Source organism: Ictidomys tridecemlineatus, chromosome X (genome assembly GCF_052094955.1).
Source record: "Ictidomys tridecemlineatus isolate mIctTri1 chromosome X, mIctTri1.hap1, whole genome shotgun sequence".
In the NCBI taxonomy this organism is placed as follows: domain Eukaryota; kingdom Metazoa; phylum Chordata; class Mammalia; order Rodentia; family Sciuridae; genus Ictidomys; species Ictidomys tridecemlineatus.
Window position 1 is genome coordinate 92,994,634 of NC_135493.1, and position 21,283 is coordinate 93,015,916.

The following is a 21,283-nucleotide window of genomic DNA, read 5'->3' on the forward strand; positions in this document are numbered from 1 at the left end:
TTCTCTGGCCTGGTCAATGGCAGTGGCCTCCTAACTGGTCTCCTTTCTTCCACTCTTGGCTTCTACAAGCCCTCCTCCTCAGGGCAGGCAGAATGCTCCTTTACAACCCCCTGCTCAGATCTCTAGTGGTTTCCCATCTCACTCAGCATAAAATCCAGAATTTTGATTATGGCTTCAAGACCCTAGATGACAGAGCCTTTGATCATCTCTCAGATCACATTTCCTACCTCTTTCTTTTTCACACATTTCCTTCCTTCCTATTCTGCAAACATATCAACCCTCCCAGCCCCCTGGACCTTCCTATTGACTATCTTCTGCACCTTCTGCAAGACTTGCTCTCTCACTTCATTCTGGTCTCTGTTCAGATAGTACCTCTTTAAAGAGGCCTTTTCTGACATGTCTCCCCCAAAATAACTGGCAGCCTACTAATCCCCAAACCTGTAACACTTCCTCACCAGCTTAATTTTACCTCATAACACTTCATGCTACCTGGCTTTACATTCTATTGATTTTGGAGGGGGAGTATGGAGCTTCAACCCAGGGGTGCTTAACCACTGAGCAACATCCCCAGCCCTTTTTTATATTTTATTTAGAGACAGGGTCTCACTGAGTTGCTAAGTGTCTCACTAAGTTGCCGAGGCTGGCTTTGAACTCGTGATCCTCCTGCCTCAGCCTCCCAAGTCACTGGTATTACAGGCATGCGCCACTGCACCTGTCTACATTGTATTAATTTTTACCAATGGGTTTCTTGATTTTCTATCTTAAGCTCAAACTTTATGACTCATCTCACTTCAGGATTTATTGTGACTGAATCCTTACATGATGAGAATTACATGGATTACAGTATAACATTAACTTTAGCATATACAGAGTCAACAAACTATGAAGAGTATGTACTACAGGCTTCTAATTTAAGCTTCTACTTCTCCTTCCTAAGAAGGTGATTAAAAAAAAAAAACTCTCTCATAGGCATGGCCAGGAGATTCGGCTTGAGTCTAGGTTGTATTTTATTCTCCTGCACCATGCCCACCCTTTCCTAGTCTTACCCATGTGCTGTGCCCCACACCAGAATCATACTAAGGCTCTTGCTTTCTCATTTAGCATATTGTCATCAATCTCCTCAAACCAACTGAAAGTTCTTAGTGAGAGTGGTCGTCATGGTTGATTTCTGTAGAGGTTTTCTCCCTCTCTTATCGAACCTTCTCACTGCTTTGTCATGCTATTTTCTCACTCTTCATTTGCTTGCTTTCCCTCTAATTCTTTCTCTTGCTCTCACACATTCGTATACACTTATATTTGAGGGTTCATCTTTGTGCTAGACTCTTTGTAAAGACTTCTTTGGACAGCAAGAGTTAACTTCCAAAATAGAATCCTGATGCTCTCATTGGGCCAAATGAGGATCCCTTCCACATCTGTGTATCATCATCAAACATCTGAGTATACCAGTTCGATTATATTGCACAGTCTTTTAAACACTATCATCTCAGCTAAAACTGTACCATTTATGAATGAGAAAGTATAGGAGAGAGTGAAATACTTTGTCTTTCAGTCTAACAAGGTTCATCATTTTTACTAACCTATATTTTGAGAGCAGGTCAATGTAGTGTTAAGCATATTAGGGAACACAGTAGCAGAAACAAATGTCCCCACAATTAAATTCTCTCCTGATACCAGCTCTAATAAGCTTCCATAAAGAGACAGATATAGATGAGAAGGTCCTATAAAGAAATTGTCATTGTTACTGCAAAGCATATGATATCTAGGAGGCCCTGATCAAGCAGGCTACTCTTTGGGGAGGATTTCTTGCTCTGGACCAGAGATTGGCCAAGTGATCTCCTTCTTCACTTCCCACTCCCACAGAAAGACATTCCTAGATCAGGTAGTGCATCCCCAGGGAACACAGCTCAATTAAAGTCATTAAATGCGAACATCTGTTTGGTACTTCTCTTACTCAGAAGTGGAATGAAGGAAGAAAAGAAAGAGAATAGGAGAGAGTGGACAAAGGAGGACTAATCAGCATTGGACAAAGAAGGCCCTTAGTGGTGAAGGCCAAGGTATAAAGTAGAGGTTGCAAGGTTAGGTAAAGTCAGAGGTTATAAGAAACATTTTGGCCACAAGTGTAACACATCTGTTTCCTGAAACACATCTAGACTACCAAAGACAGATAGTATTGCATAAAAGGGCAGAAAATGTTATCTGTATTTCTTGAACATCTGTACTTTTTGAGTAATTCTTAGCACCATACCCTAATTTTGGAAGCAAATAATTCCTAAAAATGATTGGCAAAACAGGTAAGTCTTTGGAAAAGTCAGCCAGAATTGGCAATAGGACAAATAATTCAAGTATCTGAAATAATTCAGAAATTGTATAAGTGTTACTATATTATTATGTTATTCTGTTTTGAGTGAATTGAATTGTTTATCTTCAACTAATCCTTATCTCTGGGTTTGTTTTCTGTGTGTCTCTTTTTCTTTTCAGCCCCACTGTGTTCTCCTTGCCTCAAAAGAAAACTCAGCACCTGTTAAACTTGGGGGCTTTGGGGTAGCTATTCAATTAGGAGAGTCTGGACTTGTAGCTGGAGGTAAGACCACATTTAAAATTTTTTTCCTTCAAAACCTTGTCACTTTTAGTTTGGTTTAAAACTTTCAAACTAAATACTAGCCCAACCTCAGTGTTTCATACCCCACTCCACCCTACTCCACCCCTGCAAAAGCACCATTAGGTAGTTTTGAATTTAATACCTTAGTAGTCATAACAGACTTTTAGTCCCTTAAGAATAGACTGGGGCTGTGAGGGTACTTCAGTGGTAGAGTGTGTTCTTAGCATGCACATGATGATGGGTTTGATCCCCAGCTCCAAAAAAGAAGAAGGAAGAGGAGGGAGGAAGGAAGGGAGGAAGAGAGAGAAAAACACTTTTCAAAGGAGATGATAATTGAGGCCATAGATGCTTTTAAAGATGAACTGGCCAGGGCTGGGGTTGTGGCTCAGTGGTAGAGCACTTGCCTAGCATGTGTGAGGCCCTGGGTTTGATCCTCAGCACCACATATACATAAATAAAATAAAGGTCCATTGATAACTAAAAATGTTTTTTTAAAAAAAATTGAACTGGCCAAAGTCAAATCTAGAACATGTGGGTTAGGTTTACATTTATGGCTAATTTTTAATTTCATAGTGTTTTCCTTTTTTGGTTCATCAAAGAATCCTGCTCAGGCCGTCAACCTATGTTTATGGACAGCAAACAAATGTGAATGCAGACTGATTTTATTATTATTTTTTTAGTTGTAGATGGACACAATACCAATACCTTTATTTATTTATTTTATGTAGTGATAAGACTTGAACCCAGTGCCTCACACATGCTAGGCAAGCACTCTGCCATTGAGCCACAACCCCAGCCCATGATTTTATTATTAACCAAAGTGAAGCATCATTTTAAAAATCTCAATTTTAAGTTGGGAATAAAAAGGAAAAAGGTTAAAAAGAAAGTATACATAGGTGTATGCTAATTTCAGGTTCAAGTATTTGGGGTTTTTTTATTATTCCTTTCAATAGATTCCAACTCAGAATGCTACTTGTTTTCAGTTTTATTTCATAGTGTTGCAGATTGCATAGTTCTCCTTTCTATACACAACCAGTCTTTTTTTTTTTTTTTTTTTTGTACCGGGAATTGAACTCACAAGCACTTAACCACTGAGCCACATCCCAGCCCTTTTCTTGTATATATATTTTTTATTAGAGACAAGATCTCACAGAGTTCTTAGGGCCTTGCTAAGTGGCTAAGGCTGGCTTTGAACTTGCAATCCCCCTGCCTTAGCCTCCTGAGCCCCTGGGATTACAGGCGTGCGACACCACACCCAGTACAATCAGTCTTTTAGTCAGGTCTTTCTCTTATCCATCTGAAAGTACTGCCAGGTTTCTCAAAAAGGAAAATGCAAAAGCTCAACAGAACTTTTTAAAACAGTCGTCCTTTAAGACTGCTGATGTTAAATTCAAGTACCTGACAAATAACAAATATCAAAATAATAATCTGGGGCTGGGGTTGTGGCTCAGAGGTAGAGCACTCACCTAGCATGCCTGAGGCACTGGGTTTGATCCTCAGCACCACATAAAAATAAAATAAAGATATTGTGTCCACCTACAACTAAAAAATAAATACTTTTTAAAAAATAATACTAATCCGTTATACAGGATATTTCATGCAACTTAATTGGTTTTAGCTAAATCATCAAACAGTGATAACTTAGACCATCTTCTTAAAAATGAGCCATAGATTATAGTTGTATAGTTGTAGTCCTTAAATCATTTTTTACCACCTTAACTTCTAAAATTAAATTATATATAAGTTTTCCTTTAGTTTTGCATTCTTTTCCAGCTAATCCTTTCCATTAACATGAAAAACTGAAAATTGAGTATAATTTCAAATAATGCTGCTTTCCCCCTGCCAATTTAAAACTTTCTGTCAATGACTAGAAGACTGACGAAAAGGTCAGGGAATAGAGCACAGTTTAATCAGATTCATTGAATCCCAGGTTTTCAGGGAGCTTTAACTTCTCTAGACTTATAACTGATGATGGAATTCTCCCATAATAGTCCCCCCCAAAAAAATTCTGGTTTGATTCCTCCAATGGCAAAGAACTCATTATATCCCAGGACAGTTCATTTTTGGAAAACTCCTTAAGTATTAAAAGTTTGTTCTTGTAGACCTGAAGAGACACTTCTCAGAAGATGATGTACAATCAATCAACAAATACATGAAAAAAAATGTCATCATCACTAGCAATTAAAGAAATGCAAATCAAAACTACTCTAAGATATCATTTCACTCCAGTCAGAATGGCAGCTATTATACATACAAACAGCAATAAGTGTTGGCGAGGATATGGGGGAAAAGGCACTCTCATAGCTTGCTGGTGGGACTGCAAATTGGTGCAGCCAATAGGGAAAGCAGCATGGAGATTTCTTGGAAAATTGGGAATGGAACCACCATTTGACCCAGCTAGCCCTCTCCTCGGCTTATACCCAAAGGACTTAAAAACAGCATACTACAGGGACACAGCCACATCAATGTTTGTAGTAGCACAATTCACAATAGCTAAACTGTGGAACCAACCTAGATACCCTTTAATAGATGAATGGATAAAAAAATGTGGCATATATACACAATGGAATATTACTCAGCAATAAAAGAGAATAAAATCATGGCATTTGCAGGTAAATGGATGGCATTGGAGAAGGAAAAAAAAAACGAATGCCAGATGTTTTCTTTGATATAAGGAGGCTGATTCATAGTGGGATAGGGAGTGGGAACATGGGAGGAATAGATGAACTCTAGATAGGGCAGAGGGGTTGAAGGGGAAGGGAAGGGGCATGGAGTTATTAATGATGGTGGAATGCAATGATCATTATTATCCAAAGTACACATATGAAGACAGGAATTGGTGTGAATATACTATATACAACCAGAGATATGAAAACTTGTGCTCTATATGTATAATAAGAATTGTAATGCACTCCGCTGTCATATATAAATTTTAAAAAAGGAAACTTAAAAAAAATTGTCCTTGTATTAAACAGAAATCTGTCTTTCTGTGACTTCCACACAATGGGTCCAAATTCTAACTTTTAAAGCCACTCTGAGTAATTTTCCTCCTTCCATATCATAGCCATTCAGATACTTAAAGACAGCTACCACATCCCCCTAAGTATTATCCAGTTTACTTCCCTAGATTAATGGAGCCATGCCTTATATAAACTGGTTTCAAATCTCCTCACTGTCCATAAAGGATAGGGCCAGAACTGAATACCCTAACTACAGATTGAATCAGTCCCACATGCACAGAGGCATTGGACTAGCACTTCTTTTTGTTCTGGGTCTTACCTTTCCATCAGGCTCCTTAAATTTCATTAGCGGTTTGGACAACCACATAACACTACTGGCTCATACTGATCTTGCAATCAACTAAAAATCCTAAGTTACTTTTTTAAACAAATATTGCTGGTAAACCAACTCACAATGATAACAAATAATTTGATGATTACTTCCCCAAGGTTAATGAGATGAGATAAAATAAAATGAATTGAGTTCCTTTTATATGTTATATATTGTCCATTTATAATGATTTTGTTTCTGTTGCTCTAAATTTTTATTTTATTTTCTTTTTAGTTGTAGATGGATACAATACCTTTACTTCATTTGTTTATTTTTATGTGGTATGGGGGTTTGAACCCAGTGCCTCATGCATGCTAGGCAAGCACTCTAAATCTTCATCTTGTTACTATTCAGAATGTCATGGGCTCCATATTTTATTGTTCATCTTCATTGAACAGGAAAAGTAGATTCATTAGATTTACCTGGATATTTTCTCCATGGTAATTCTAAAGTCCATGAAGCTTTTCCCTAAATTGTATTTTGAAATCTAATTTTGAATTCCCAGAGTGCCAGTTATTCAACATTTATTATTTTCTATGCTCTAAAACTAAAATACTTTATGACAGTCAAAATATTGTTATTTCTTTTTTGGTGGGATACCACGGATTGAACTCAGGAGCACTTGACCATTGAGCCACATCTCTAACCCTGTTTTGTATTTTATCAGAGACAGGGTCTCACTGAGTTGCTTAGCACCTCGATAAATTGCCGAGGCTGGCTTTGAACTCGTGATCCTCCTGCCTCTGCCTCCTGAGCTGCTGGGATTACAGGTGTGCGCCACTGCGCCCGGCCTAAATATTGTTATTTCTTAACATAGATTTACTTGAAATAACTATTGTAAGCATTACAATATATATTTTTCTTTTTGCAGTGCTGGGGATCAAACCCAAGGCCTTATGCATGCTAGGCAAGTGCTCTACCATGGAGCTACATCCACAGCTGCTTTATAATACTTTTAAAAATACAATATGAGTAGATAAGGGATAAAAGATTTCTCACAGAAGAATCTTTCTTGTGGTTTAAGGTGCTTTTGAAATTTTGCTAGTATTTATCAACTTTGAAATCAAAAGTTACTTTCCTGGGCTAGGGGTATAGCTCAGTGATAGAGCACTTGCCTCTCATGCGTGAGGCATTGTGTTCAATCCTTCACACCCCATAAAAATAAATAAATAAATAAAAATTTTTAAAAATAAAGAAATTGTGTCCATCTACAACTAAAAACTATTTATAACAAAGAGTTACTTTCCTGTCACTTGGAATCTTCGATCACCGAGTCCTCCAAATAGAAAGGGGTCCTCTTCTTTATATGTGCCATAAAGTAAAAACCATTTAAAGAGGGCTGGGGTTGTGGCTCAGCGGTAGAGCCATCACCCAGCATGTGCGAGGTACTGGGTTCGATCCTCAGCACCACATAAAATAAATAAATAAAGGTATTATGTCCAACTACAACTAAGAACTAAATTTTAAAAAAAAAATCTATTTAAATATATTTACGCTTCCCCTATCTGAAACTCAGCTGTTTGGAGAACTCACATATCCAGAATGCAATTAGGAACCTAGAAACTAATTATAATAGCAGCAAAACTGTTCCTACCCTTAAAACCCATTCATGGTCCTCTCAATTGAGCATCTAAAGACCTTCTCTGAGGCTGACCTACTCCCATTTTTCATAAAGTTGTATAGATTTGTGTTCCTAATTTACACCAGCCATTTCCTCTCGTTGGAATGTCTTTTGTTATTTTATCTATCTGGTTAATTCCTACTATTGTTGAAGTCTGCACTAACAATTGTCTCCTCTTAAAAGTAGGCTGATCTTAAACCATCTGAGTTAGATAGTCCTATTCCTTCCTTTCCATATTACTAGAACCATGTGGGCTCCATCATCTCCGCATTGCACTTGATGCAGGGACTTGTAATTGTAGCAAAGACTCAGATTTGTAAGGGGTAGGAGAACCAAGGTTTATCCCCTATGTTTCCACAGTGCCTACCATGGTGTCGGAGACCTAGCAACGCCTGAGAAATTGCTATTAAATAAAAGAATCTTATTGCTAGTGAGTTTCCTGTTAATAGCAGATTATACACAACAAACTAGGAGAAGCTGGAACTGGAATAATCATAGCAAGAAAAAAAAAATTAAGAAAGCCTGACAGAAAAAAAAAATACAGTAAGCAAACCTCAAAACTTGGTAAACACAGCAGCCTTTTAATAATCAATGAAATCAACCTTTACAAACCTTTGAAGTTTCTGAGGGTGCTCTCTGTTCTACAGTAGAGATCTTTAATTAACATCCACAGTGACAACTCTGCAACATCCTAGGTAAAAGAGGTCAGGAAATTGTAGGAAATAGCCATACAAAAATTATTAAAGTAAAAAGCATTATGTGCATAAAGGTTCTAATCCAAAAGTATTAAAATGTAGCTATTTAGAACCTCAAGATTCTAGGTAGAAGGTTTAATTATATTATCAAAGTATAACATTTAAATGTACATCTGAAGTATTTCATCAACAATGACATTTAATTTGGTTTGGTAATTGGTTTCCTGTTCTTAGAATTTTGTGGTCTAAGTCATAAAGTCAAGTGGTCACAACGAAAGAAAATTAGTAACAAGGAGTTTGGGGAAGTAGTGTATAATAAAGGTTAACTCCAGCCCTTTTCACATTCTGCCAATGTACTTGAGACAAAAGAAACATTTCTGTATATTCTTTCCATCATAATGTTCCCATGATCATCTAAGAGCAAATTCTTAAACCCAAAGATACATAACATCTTCCCCAAGAATGTCCCTAGAATTGGGTAGCCTTCAATCCAGCTAGTTGGAGAAAACCTCCTCAGGATGGTTGGGACTGGCCATGGTGGCTCTGATTATTCCCAGAATGAAGTCCCAGTTTTGAGTTGCTTGACCCTTTCTTGTATGGGAAATAGCAGGAATCAAGTTGAATTCCAGGGCCTCATCTGAACCCTTAGCTGGTACCTAACTGTTGTCCTGGTACCAGTATACCAAATGGTACCCTGGGCTCTTTCCCTGCTTCTCCTTGCTCCTGCCAGCTCCTGTCCATCAAAACAAGGCTCATATCCAGTGGCCCCTCCCTGTCCAGGATGCTAATGAAGTAGGAGGCTTAACTCTCATTGCTTTAGCTTATTTATGTTACTCAAGGAAGCAAAATGGGATAATCCAGAAATAAAAATATTAATTTAGCCAGGTCTTTGTAGATTTCACTTATCCATTATACATTTTAAATGAGCACATTTTCACAAATTGAACCCTAAGCATAACCTCTTTTATTTTGTGGGGAGGAAGGGGACCCATAGTGATCTTCAACAAAGGAATATCCCCAGTATGCAAACTAAGAGCTGTATTATCCTTCTCTGTCCCAACTGAGTTCAATAACCACTAACAGGCCTTGCGCTTCAGCTGGACCAGAAGATTTCTTAAGTTCTTTCAAAGCTCTGAACCACAGTTCTGGTCTGTAGATAAAGTACTGGTGCAAATTTCAAAGTAAAAATTATATTGGACTCAGTATGATAAGTCAGAGACTGGCAGAGCGAGGAAGGTGAGTGGGCTTGTAAACATCTAGAATGAGTGCCAAGTCTAGAAGGCAGTGCCCCATCCTATGGTAATCTCACTACAGGGTACAAGCCTTTTATTTCACAGAAGAAAAGCCTTCCTTTGGAATACTGAGTTAAAGATGGCTGTTCATGTGCAAACAACTGGTATCACATTCCTTCCAGAAAGCTAATTTTTGATAGAGAGGGGGAAAGAAAGGAAAACTCATTGAAGAAGATGAAGGTCAAAGAGGAGCTAATCGGTGGAACTTCATTAGTTTTGCTTCGATGTGTGTCCACATATTTGCTGTTGTTTCTCTTCAAATCTTAATGTTAGAGAGCCAGGAGTAGTGGCATGTGCTTGTAATCCCTGTGGTTCCAGAGGCTGAGGCAGGAGGATCACAAGTTCAAAGCTTGCCTCAGCAACTTAGCAAGACCCTGTCTCTAAATAAAATATAAAAGAGGGCTGGGATTGTGGTTCAGTGGTTAATTGTCACTGGTTCAATCCTCGGTACCATAAAAAGAAAAATCTTAATGTAAGCAAGAAACTAAAACTAGTTCCTTTTCTAACAAAGTACCACTAACCATTGTTAATTGCTACAATCAAATGAACAGGATTGCAGATTGAAATTCATATTCCAAATAAAAGTTCTCAGCATTAGGTTTTCTTGGGGAATTTCCATTTGGCAGTCAAAAGTAATCTTATTTTTAAAATATTTTTTAGCTGTAGTTGGACACAATACCTTTATTTATTTATCTTTATGTGGTGCTGAGGATCGAACCCAGTGCCTCAACCATGCTAGGCGAGTGCTCTACCACTGAGCCACAACCCCAGCCCCCAAAAGTAAACTTTTTGCCACAGATGTTTTTTTCTTCATTCCTGAGCTCTCCTCTCCCTGCCTCTGCCTTCTGCCCAAGGCAGGCTTCTGGGCTCTTTCCTGGGCAGGAATAAACTGCCTGTAGACTCTTCCACCTACCTCTGCTCCAAATTAAAAATTTAAACCTCTTTATGAATCAATAAATAGCATTAATTTCTACTATATAGCATGCAGAATTCAAGAAGGACTCCCAGGGGCCTCTCTTGGACTCAGTGTTTTCAAGAGGTGATTAGAGAAATCATTCTCCCCACTCCCACCCCCCACCGTGAGCTTCATTTCCTGGGAACAGGTGATGAGAGGATATTTCTCTTGGCAGACTTTTCATTCTGATTGTGATCATTCTATTATTATTTTTGGTTTTCATATGGAAAGCCCTGATTTTATATAAATCGTTTTCTTTCATGTTGTTGTTGTTTTCAATGTAGGGCGCGTCGGGACGCCTCACTTTATGGCCCCAGAAGTAGTCAAAAGAGAGCCTTATGGAAAGCCTGTGGACGTGTGGGGGTGCGGCGTGATCCTTTTCATCCTGCTCAGTGGTTGTTTGCCTTTTTACGGAACCAAGGAAAGATTGTTTGAAGGCATCATTAAAGGAAAATATAAGGTAATGTCTTATGACCATTTAATTTTTCCACTGAGATTACATTATCCTGAAAAGTTTGTTTGGTGCTGGGTCCGGTAGCACATACCATAAGCCTGGCAACTGAGAAAGCGGAGGAAAGTGGATCACAAATTCAAGGCCAGCCTCTGCAATTGAGTGAGACCCTGCCTCAAAATAAGAACTAAAAAGGACTGGGTATGCAGCTTAGTGGAAGAGCATCCATGGGCTCAATCCCCAATCCCCCCCCCCAAAAAAAATCAAGCATTTTGAAGTTACTGTCAGCCACTAGATTTTCTTTACTAATCTAAGTTTTAAAAAAAAAAAAACTTATGTGGCCCTTCTTTCTGTAGATGAGAAAAGGGGCTTCATATTTAAAGGTTTTTGCTTAATTTGTAAAATTGAAATGGAAATTTTATTCAGGTACTTTTAATCAGTCCTTATCTTAATTTTAAATGTATGTCAGCACAGCCCAAAAAATGTACCATTTAGGCCAAGCATGGTAGTGCACACCTGTAATCCCAGTGACTTGGGAGCCTGAGGCAGGAGGATCAAAAGTTCAAGGCCAGCCTCAGCAACTAAGTGAGGCCCTAAGCAACTTAGTGAAATCCGTGTCAAAATAAAAATAAATAAAAAGGACTGGGGATGTGGCTCAGTGGTAAATCCCCTCTGGATTCAGTCCCCAGTACCCAAAAAAAAAAAAAAAAAAAAAGTACCAATTTCATTCTAGGATAAACTTGAAATTCCAACATCACAGCTATGCTCCATAACACAATCTAGAGGCATTTTGATGTGACTTAAACATTGATATTCTTTGGCTGCTGTGTGTTCACAGACTATCACTGACTTGAGATTTAGTGAATTATTACTTTCATTATTTAAAAAAAATTCAAAGTTATTACTGACATCATGAATGGCTATATAAGAAGGAGCTAAGGACTTCTTGGAAATAAATAAACTGAAGATGAATTTCACTACCCCAGCTCTTCTACTTGTTTGCCTATAACACTACATCTAGCCATAAGAGACTAGGCGTAGGAAGCATGGGGGAGTACTGTCTGTAGTTCAGGGAACTTTGTGTTGGAGAGACTCTCCTCTCGTTGTTATGGAAACTATACCTTCTCTTCAACGGAATCACTGTTTCATTTTTGGCCGTGCCTGGTAAAATAAAACAGGGTTATGAGACCCCCCCTAAAGTTTTCTTTTCAGTTCCTCAGTAATTTAGAATTGTTTTGTAGGTCGTGGGGGGAAAAAAGAAAAAGATATAGAAGTTTCAGATTTGCAGTCTTATCCTTTTAAGCCCCAGCTAAAGCTAGTGGAGGTGAGAATGATCTAGACTTTTGGTTGTTTGCCCTGTACACCATCCACTCATAAGTACATACATATTTGTCTTGTTTTATTTGGTGTAAGATCTCTGCCAAAATTCTGCTACAGAGAAAAGTGATTGTAGATATATACTTTTCTGCTTGGAGTCAGTTAGCCAGGGAATAAAATTGGTACTTTGGAAGAAACTAAATGTCTCAGGAAATTGCTTGTAACTAATCATCCCCTTCCAATCCCTGGAAATTGTGAGTGGCTATCAGGAAAGCACAGCCTGGGCTTTCTGGTTGAATTTTGACAAATCAAATCAAGTCACACAACCACATAATAATAATGATAGCAATAGTGGTAGCTGACTGAGACATAACATTTGGTATGTACCAAAACTGCTCTAAGCACTTATATTAACTCATTTAATACTCTCAGCAATTTATGACGTGGGTACCATATAATAAAATCTCCCACCTGCCTTTTTGAGTTATAAGCACTTGCTAATAATAGAATAGAATTCTTCCTTTGTGTTTGTTCAGTTACTAACTTCCTGGTTTCCAAGGCAATGTGTTTCATTCCGACAGTGTCTGGTATTTGATTTTGTCTATTTTTAAAACATTGAATAGTTATTTTTATTTCTTGGTAAGAAACTTGGACTGTTCAAAATGTCCAAAAAGTAAATTATTAAAATTTCCCTATTCCTAGGGAATAGTAAAAGTATTAGCATAAGTCAGATAGATAACAGCAGCAGCTATATCATAATTTCTGTACCTGGGATTTGAAGCTTTGAGGTTAATAGCTTGTTTACTGTTTTATTTGGCTAATCTCACATCTCAATATCTTCATGGCTTTCCTTACAAGGGCCCAGGTTTTTTTAGCAGCTTAATTCGAAGTATAGATCCATCTTTGCTACCTATGATGAAACTCGTGGGTCTTTTTTAAAAAGTATACAGTGATATGATTCTCTGAGTAATTTATTATGGAAAATTTCAAACAAAACAATGGATGGGGGAGTACTGTTGACCATATTATATTGTTGTATTGTGTACATGTATGAATATGTAACAACAAATCCCACTACTATGTATAGTTATAATACACTAATAAAAATATGGAAAAATAGTGTAGAACCCCAGTTTCAATAGTTAACATATAACCAATGTTGTTTTACCTGTATTCAACATACTACTAGATTATTTTATTTTATTCATTTTTAACTGGTACCAGGAATTGAACCCAGGGGAGCTTAACAACTGAACCACATTTCCAGCCCTTTTTATGTTTTATTTTGAGACACAGTCTTGCTAAGTTGCTGAGGCTGGCCTTGAAATTGTGATCCTCCTGCTTCAGCCTCCCAAGTTGCTAGGATTACAGGCATGCACCACCATGAACAGCCTACTAGATTATTTTAAAACAGATCTCAAAAAACAAAATTTATCACCCTGGTGGTTCTTAACAAAAGAATTTTTAACAAAATCCTTGTTTCTTGATGGGTATTTTCAAGAATAGTTCCATGACATATTTTAAATGTAGTATATTTAAATTATAAACTGCTACTGCTCTTAAGTGATTATTTTAATAGTACTGGGATTGGACCCAGGGGCTTGCTACCACTGAGCCTCACCCCCAGCCCTTTTATTTTTATTTTTATTCTTATTGATTTTTAGACAAGGTCTTGCTAAGTTGCTGAGGCTGGCCTACAACTGGTGATCCTCCTACCTCAGCTTCCTGAGTGGCTGGGATTACAGGCATGTGCTACCACACTAGCGCTTAAGTGATTTTAATTTGACTTTTTATTCTTATTTGCTGATTTACTTGATCTTTTAAAGTAGATGTCAGAGACTACTAATTAATTAATTAATTGAGATATGTGCTAACATTTAACCTCAATTAACTTTTTTATACAGGAAAAAAGTAATATTTCCCTAACTCTATATAAAAGATACAGTGTCATCTTATACCATGGTCACAGGTAGCCAATTGGTATCTACACAGCAATATTCTAAGCTGCTATGGCTATGGTATTTAAAAACTCAAGTTCAGAAATCTTACCACCTCTTTCAGATGATTTCTCTATCCCTTTGCTAGAAAAACAAAATCATTCAGACCGTAAAGAGTACAGCAGCTCCAGGATAGGGAAGAGAGAGCAAGGCCATCTAAGACCTGTCTAGTTACTCACTTCCTTATTACAAACTGGTCATTTGATGACAATGTCAATAAGATGACAACTTTTAAACCGTCTCATGACATTCATCTTCATGGGATTTGACAAACAAAAGGGACTACTGTTTGGAATTCTGCCTGTTACCAAAAGAAAATGGAACACCTTCTAATTTTAAGAGTTGTCCTTAACATGGAATCACTTTCCCCTCCACATCTACATCTACAAGCACAAAGCCTCACCTTAGCCAGAACTAAGTGGCTTTGCTAGCTGTTAGCTAAATTGGAATGATTCACTTGTAACTGTGATGCGAATACTGTGATTTCATTTGGCCTAAAATTGTTGTGGAGATTATGCTCCATCTTTCTCCCTTAGATGGTCCCATGGGTCTCTACTGGTGAAACCCAAGGGCCTTGGGCTGTGGGTAAAGCTCAGTGGGAGAGCACTTGCCTACCCAGACATGGGGCCTTGGGTTCCATCCCCAGTGCACACACTCAAGAAAAAAGCTGTGACATTGCTTGATGCCCCTAGTACCAGGCAGCTCCCGTAAGCTCACCTAATTAAGCAGCTTCCTGATGCTGAAAATCGGGAATGAGACTCTGTTCCATCTCTACCTCCTGTCTGTACTCTCTTCCCAGACTCAAGCCCTGATTTCTGGCCTCAGACATAGCCCCTTTCCCAGGTACCTTCCAATATTTTCCTCACAGACCCACAGCTTTTCTCAGAAGTCTTTTGAATAACTCATAATTCTTTTTATTTGATTTTAGTCAAATTACCATGTGGCTTAATTCTTTTTATTTGATTTTAGTCAAATTACCATGTGGCTTCATTTTCTTATCTCTAAGAGACAAACTTCACTGAGGACAACATACAGGTGAATTGGTTATTTTGTAGGGCAATGATAATGGTATATTTCCCCCTATAAACTGAAATTGACATACTCTGACCAAAATATCCTATGAATAATTTTTCCTAGCTTCACAATTGCTGCTGATCCCCAGTTTTAAAAACATGTTTTGAAATGTTTCTTCAGGCACAGTGATGTATGTGGCTCAGGAGACTGAAGAAAAAGGATTACGATTTCAAACCCAGCCTCAGCAATTTAGCAAGGCCCTAAGCAACTTAGCGGGATTATGTCTCAAAATAAAAAATCAAAAGGGCGAGGGGGATGTAGATCAGTGATTACACACTCCTGGATTCAATCTCCAGTACTCAAATAAAGTATTTCTTTAAATCTTAATTTTTTATTTTAGTGCTTTTGGGATCAAGTTATTCTATCTAGACTCTTTAGCTGAGGATCTAAAGGTAGAAACCGGTTAGCATTCTATCCTTTGATTATTGAAAATATTATCATAACAACAAGAACATGTATGGAATATTTACCGATGCAAATTCTCATATAGTGAACAATAACACGAACAAAGAATTACATTTAAAATAAGCTGTTTAATGCATTTAATTGCATTAAAAATAAGCCTTTTAAAATGAGATTTCTGTTCTTTGAGAATTTTTTATTTACACTGAAGCAATATAAGAATATTAAATAAGAGTAAATGTTAACTTCTCACTGAAGATAACTATGTAGTCATCCTTTTCTCCTCCCCAGATGAATCCTCGGCAGTGGAGCCATATCTCTGAAAGTGCCAAAGACCTAGTACGTCGCATGCTGATGCTGGATCCAGCTGAAAGAATTACCGTTTATGAAGCACTGAATCACCCATGGCTTAAGGTATAGGAGCTCACAGGTCACCGCTCACACTGTTTGAACACTTCCAATGACAGCAGTGTATTGATCTAGAAGGTGGCCCTTTTTTTACCTTTTCTTCTTTCTGAGATTCTCCCATTTCTTTTCTTCCTCTTGTTGGACATTCCTGTGCATCTTCTGTGAACAATCTAGTGGCATTCAGCTAGTATACAGAGAATACAAAAGCAGATGAAGATGAAATATATGAGGAAAGAAGGCCTAGTTTCCCTCTGCCAACACATGTTCCAAGAGATGTAACATGAACGACTGAAATTACAATAGATTACAACAAATTAATCATCCTTTTTTTTTGATAGTGGGATTGAACTCCTTTATTTCAGGTGTGATATGTTCTTTACAACTTTAGCTACTTATCCATAGAAACTAGATATGAATTTATTTACTGTCTTAGGAAAGAGGCCCATTTTAAAAATCCTTCCCATATCCCATCTTCCAATGAGTATTAAGAAAAATTATAAACATCAATGAAACAGTACTGTTTGATTGAAACATTACCCAGTTCAAGCTAGGTGTGATAGCTCATGACTGTAATTCCAGCAGCTCAGGAGGCTGAGGAAGGAAGATTACGAGTTCAAAGCCAGCCTCAGCAACTTAGCAAGGCCCTAAGTAATTTAGCAAGACCCTGTCTCAAAAATAAAACATAAAAAGGGGTTGGGGATGTGGTTCAATGGTAAAGTGCCCCTAGATTCAGTCCCTAGTACCACAAAACAAACAAAAAGCATTATACAATTTAGTAATTCCAGGAAATCCTCACTTTATAGATAGGAAAATGAATGTTCAGAGAAGTTAAGAGACTTGTCCCTTGCCCTCTCCCCCACAAAAGAATCTTACCTCAAGTCTCAGAAGTTGTCATTAGTGAGGCCAGGATTTTAATTCAGCTTACCAAGACCCTATCGCTTGTATAGATCATGTCCCTTTTACCTACATGATGACATTGCTCCAACAACTTTCCCCTTTCCTTCATCATCAGTTTTCTGTCTCTTTTGGACATAGCATCCTATAATTTACTTTTATTTTTTACATTTACACACATGTGCCTTCTCTTGATCCTGCAGCCCCCTCTAGCTTCTGCCCGTATTTTCTGATTCCCTTTCAAAACCCTTAGAAAGAGTTGTCTGTAATTACATCTTCCAATTTCTCTCGTCCCTTCCTCTGGAACTGATACTAGTCAAGGTCATAATCCTACCAATTACATTAAGAAAGCTCTTGTTGGGCTGGGACTGAGGGCCCGGTGGCAGGGCACTTGCCTAGCATGTGTGAGGCCCCGGGTGTCATCCCAGCATTGCAAAAAAAAAATGAAACAAAAAACAAACAAAAAAATTTCGCAGCTCTTATCAAGTCACCACTGACCTTTATATTACTAAATTTGGTAGTCAAATTCCAGAACTTGTCCTTCTTGGCCTATGAGCAACATTTTTTTTTTTTTTGTACCAGGAATTGAACCCAGGGGTGCTTAACCACTGAGCCACATCCCCAGCCCTTTTTATTTTTTATTTTAAGACAGAATCTTGCTAAGTTGCTTAGAGCCTTGCTAAATTGCTGAGATGGGCTTTGACCTCCACCCTGCCAAGCTGCTGGGATTACAGGCGTGTGCCACAGGCCTGGCCTATCAGCATTCTTCTGAAGCTCTTATCTTCCCTTGGCTTCTAGGCTACCTTTTCTCCTGGTTTGTCTTCTGCTACCCTGGCTAATCTTCCTCAGTACTTACTGATTTGTCCTTGTGTCCCCTAAACCCCCTCTTCACAGTGGAGTGCCACTGGCCTCTGTCCTTGCTTCTCCTTTTTTTTTCAATCCATACTCAGTCGCTTGACTAGACTCATCCAGTCTGACTGGCCTTAAATGCTATCTGTACACTGATGTCTCCTGAATCCTGGCCTCTCCCCTGAAGTATTCTTTCTTAATCTGCTCTACAGCTTGACTTCCTAATACCTTTCTGATTTCACCCTTTCCTGCTCTCTCTTCTCTCACTCAGTTCTATAATGTTGGCCTCCTTGCTAATTCTCAGACCACAGGTACATTCTTGCCTTAGTGCCCTGTTTTAACCATGTCCTTTCTCTAGAGCATTCTGCCCCTGTATGTCTTCATGGCTGTTTCTTCACCATCTTCAGATCTTTGCTTAGATACCAGCTTCTTATTAGAAACTTCTCTGAACACAATTTAAAATGTGGGAGAAGGAATGCCCCTTGCCTCCAAAATTCCCTATTTTCCTTTCCTGACTTATTTTTGTCTATAGCAATAGTCTCCATAAGATGTACTTAAATCTTACTTGTTGGTTAATTGTCCTAGCTGCACAAGGGTAGGAATTTTCAACTCTGGTTCACTTATGTATAAACCTGGAAAGTATCTGGCACATAGTATGTGATTGATAAATACTTATGATTTAATGACTGGCTGGATGTTCATTATATTATACCATGCTTCTTCCCCAGAACTTGTGTAAAACAATAAAGTAACATAAAATATAGATTAATAATGTATCTTAGTGATATGGAATAATATTAATTGAAAAATTCAGGGTGACCAATGACTCCAGATTGTCTTTAAGAATATAACTTCTCATATATTCATTCAACATTCTGATATTCAGTACTAATTATTCCCAGTTTTTCCATGAAAACAATGGTAAACAGTTCTTAGATACTTTTTAATGTTTTTTTTCCCTCCCAGATATGAAAATGAACAGTTTAGACAGGATTCCTATTTCTCCATTGTTTTTCTCTAATGGGGATATTTTGTTCATTAGAAACTAGTCAAAATACCAAATAGCAATGAAAATGGCAGCCACTTTAGTCATTTTTTAAATCCTTTAGAAAATGTTTTAGCATTATATACTATATATGTTCACAGTAACTTTCATTATCAAAGCTTTCTTGGCCAACAACATTTGTTTTTGGAAACACTTGCCCCTGCCAACAATGATAGTTCTTATTCTAAGTAAACTGAGCTTAATACATTATAGATTTCTAGCACCAGAATGAAAAAGACAAGAAGTGTCATTATCTTAAACAAGAAGGTCCAGAAGGCTATTTGAGCTCAGTGTTGTGAGCTGTATCTGAAATACAGATGAACTTCACTGGTTATGTGTCCTCTGAAAAATTCAATGAGATTCAATGAGGTCATCTAGCTGGTGGGAGTGGTTTTGGTTACCTTTCAATACTTGTCCATGTGTATCTGTAACTCATTTCAGTGAATGTAAGTGGTGTTGATTTAGAATTCTAGGCTAATGTTTAAACAGTGACTTAATTATGAAGAAGTCCTGAATAATTGCAAAGTGAAGAAATAAGAAGATGAAAACTCTCAAAATGAAGAGTACCCAGTCATAACACCCTCGCTTTGCATCAAAAAAAGAAAAAGACAATTAATTCTTTGATAAAACAAACCCAAAGAAGGCTTATTTAATTAGTTCATGTCAAAAAAGAATTTGAGATTAGACCAAGTAATATATGAATGTCTTATAATTGTTCAAATATACCTGTTTAACACCTTTATCTATCCAAATTAATGAGACTTGCTCATTCCAAAAAAAAAAAAAAAAAAGGAGGCCAATGGAGATTATACTTTCCTCACAGATGGTTGAATTCTTTTTACACATTTTGTATACATAGGCTATAAAGTGTATTGGCTAATAAAGGGTATTTATATCAGGCTTATTGATTTGAATTTTGGAAAAATCAATCAACACACCCATTAAATATGTATTCCGCCTCTAGTGTGCCCAAAGGACTATGAACTATGTACTTTATATTAAAGTACAGGAAACATTGCTATGGAAATTTTCTGAATTCATATCACATTATTAGTGTCAGGAGGGATTTTAATCCAGAAAAAATATTATATTTACTCTTGCCTCATTTGGGCTTTTGGTGTTGCTTGTTTTCTGGTAAAAGATACCTTAATAAACTCTGAAAAATCTTGTGGGTTTTATCTACTTAGAAAATATCAGAATTCATAATTAAAACATAATTTTATTTTTTGGACTTTGTCCTTATCTCTTTGTCCACTTCACATTAGTGAATGCTGAATGTAAAGGAGACTTACTAGACATAGAATTCATGGTCAGAAATTCAGTAAACTTCCCAGTCTGCTAGAGAGAAGAACACAAAGCCAGGCTGTAAAATAGATTTTCTTTCTTTATTTTTATTTTTCTTTTCTTTTTTTTCCCATTACTAAAGATTGAACCCAGGGGTGCTATACCACTGAGCTACATCCCCAGTTTTTTATTTTTCATTTTGAGACAGGGTCTCACTAAATTGTCCAGATTGGCTTTGAACTTGTGCCCCTCCTGCTTCAGCCTTCTGAATCTCTGGGATTGCAAGGAATGCACTATGCCCCGCTACATTTTCATAGTAGTAATAGAATCTAAAGACACAGAGAAGATTCTGTTCTTCAGGGACAGCCATTCTCAGTGGCCTTCTCCTGAGGATCATTTTGTCTGCCCTCTTCCTACTTGGAGTTCTCAAGTTGAAAGCTGCTCTCACAGCCAGGCTCATATGTGTTAGGAGGCAAAAAAAAATTCTGACACTGTCATCACAGGATTGTCCCCTTGTATCCTGGTATCCCTACCCAGTCTGCCTTCTTTTCTCCAATTTTCAAAGCATTCCATTAGTTGCTTTATATACCATAGCAGGAGCTTTTAGTGTAATTGGTAGAGGTAAAATATGCTTGTTCTGTCTAGTCATTTTTGCACTTTACTTTTGAATCAATTTCCTTATCAACAACTCTGATTCCAACAGTACACTCTAAGTGTTCATTCTGTTGAATGTGAAATATTTTTAAAATCAGCTCCATGGACTGGGAGTGTAGCTCAGTAGTACAACACTTACTATCACGTGTGAAGTCCTGGGTTTCATCTCCAGCACTGGAGGTCAGGGAGGATCAACTGAAGTACCCATTTGATGCTCTAGAATCCAGACATGTCATGCATCTTTCAGCTTGCTTGCCCCCATTTTCTCAATTCAGTTGGTATCAGACTTCCAGTTGCTCACATTAAAAATCTTTGTGTGATGGTACTATTGACTTTTCTCTTTCTCTCACACCTCACATCCAATCTATCAGAAAATTCAATTCTCTCTACCTGCAAACTATATACAGAATTAAGAT

At 37.7% G+C, this 21,283-nt stretch overlaps 1 protein-coding gene across 19 annotated transcripts in view; it reads left to right on the plus strand.

Annotated features, from left to right (window-relative positions):
- Cask (calcium/calmodulin dependent serine protein kinase) overlaps positions 1–21,283 on the plus strand; it is a 349,377-nt gene that overhangs the window by 219,563 nt on the left and 108,531 nt on the right. For all 19 annotated transcript variants that reach the window (XM_078034938.1, XM_078034941.1, XM_078034937.1 and 16 more), the window contains exons 6-8: positions 2,479–2,581; positions 10,777–10,952; positions 16,025–16,147. In XM_078034938.1, coding sequence (XP_077891064.1) covers positions 2,479–2,581; positions 10,777–10,952; positions 16,025–16,147 — 402 coding nt within the window. The remainder of the gene's footprint in view (positions 1–2,478; positions 2,582–10,776; positions 10,953–16,024; positions 16,148–21,283) is intronic.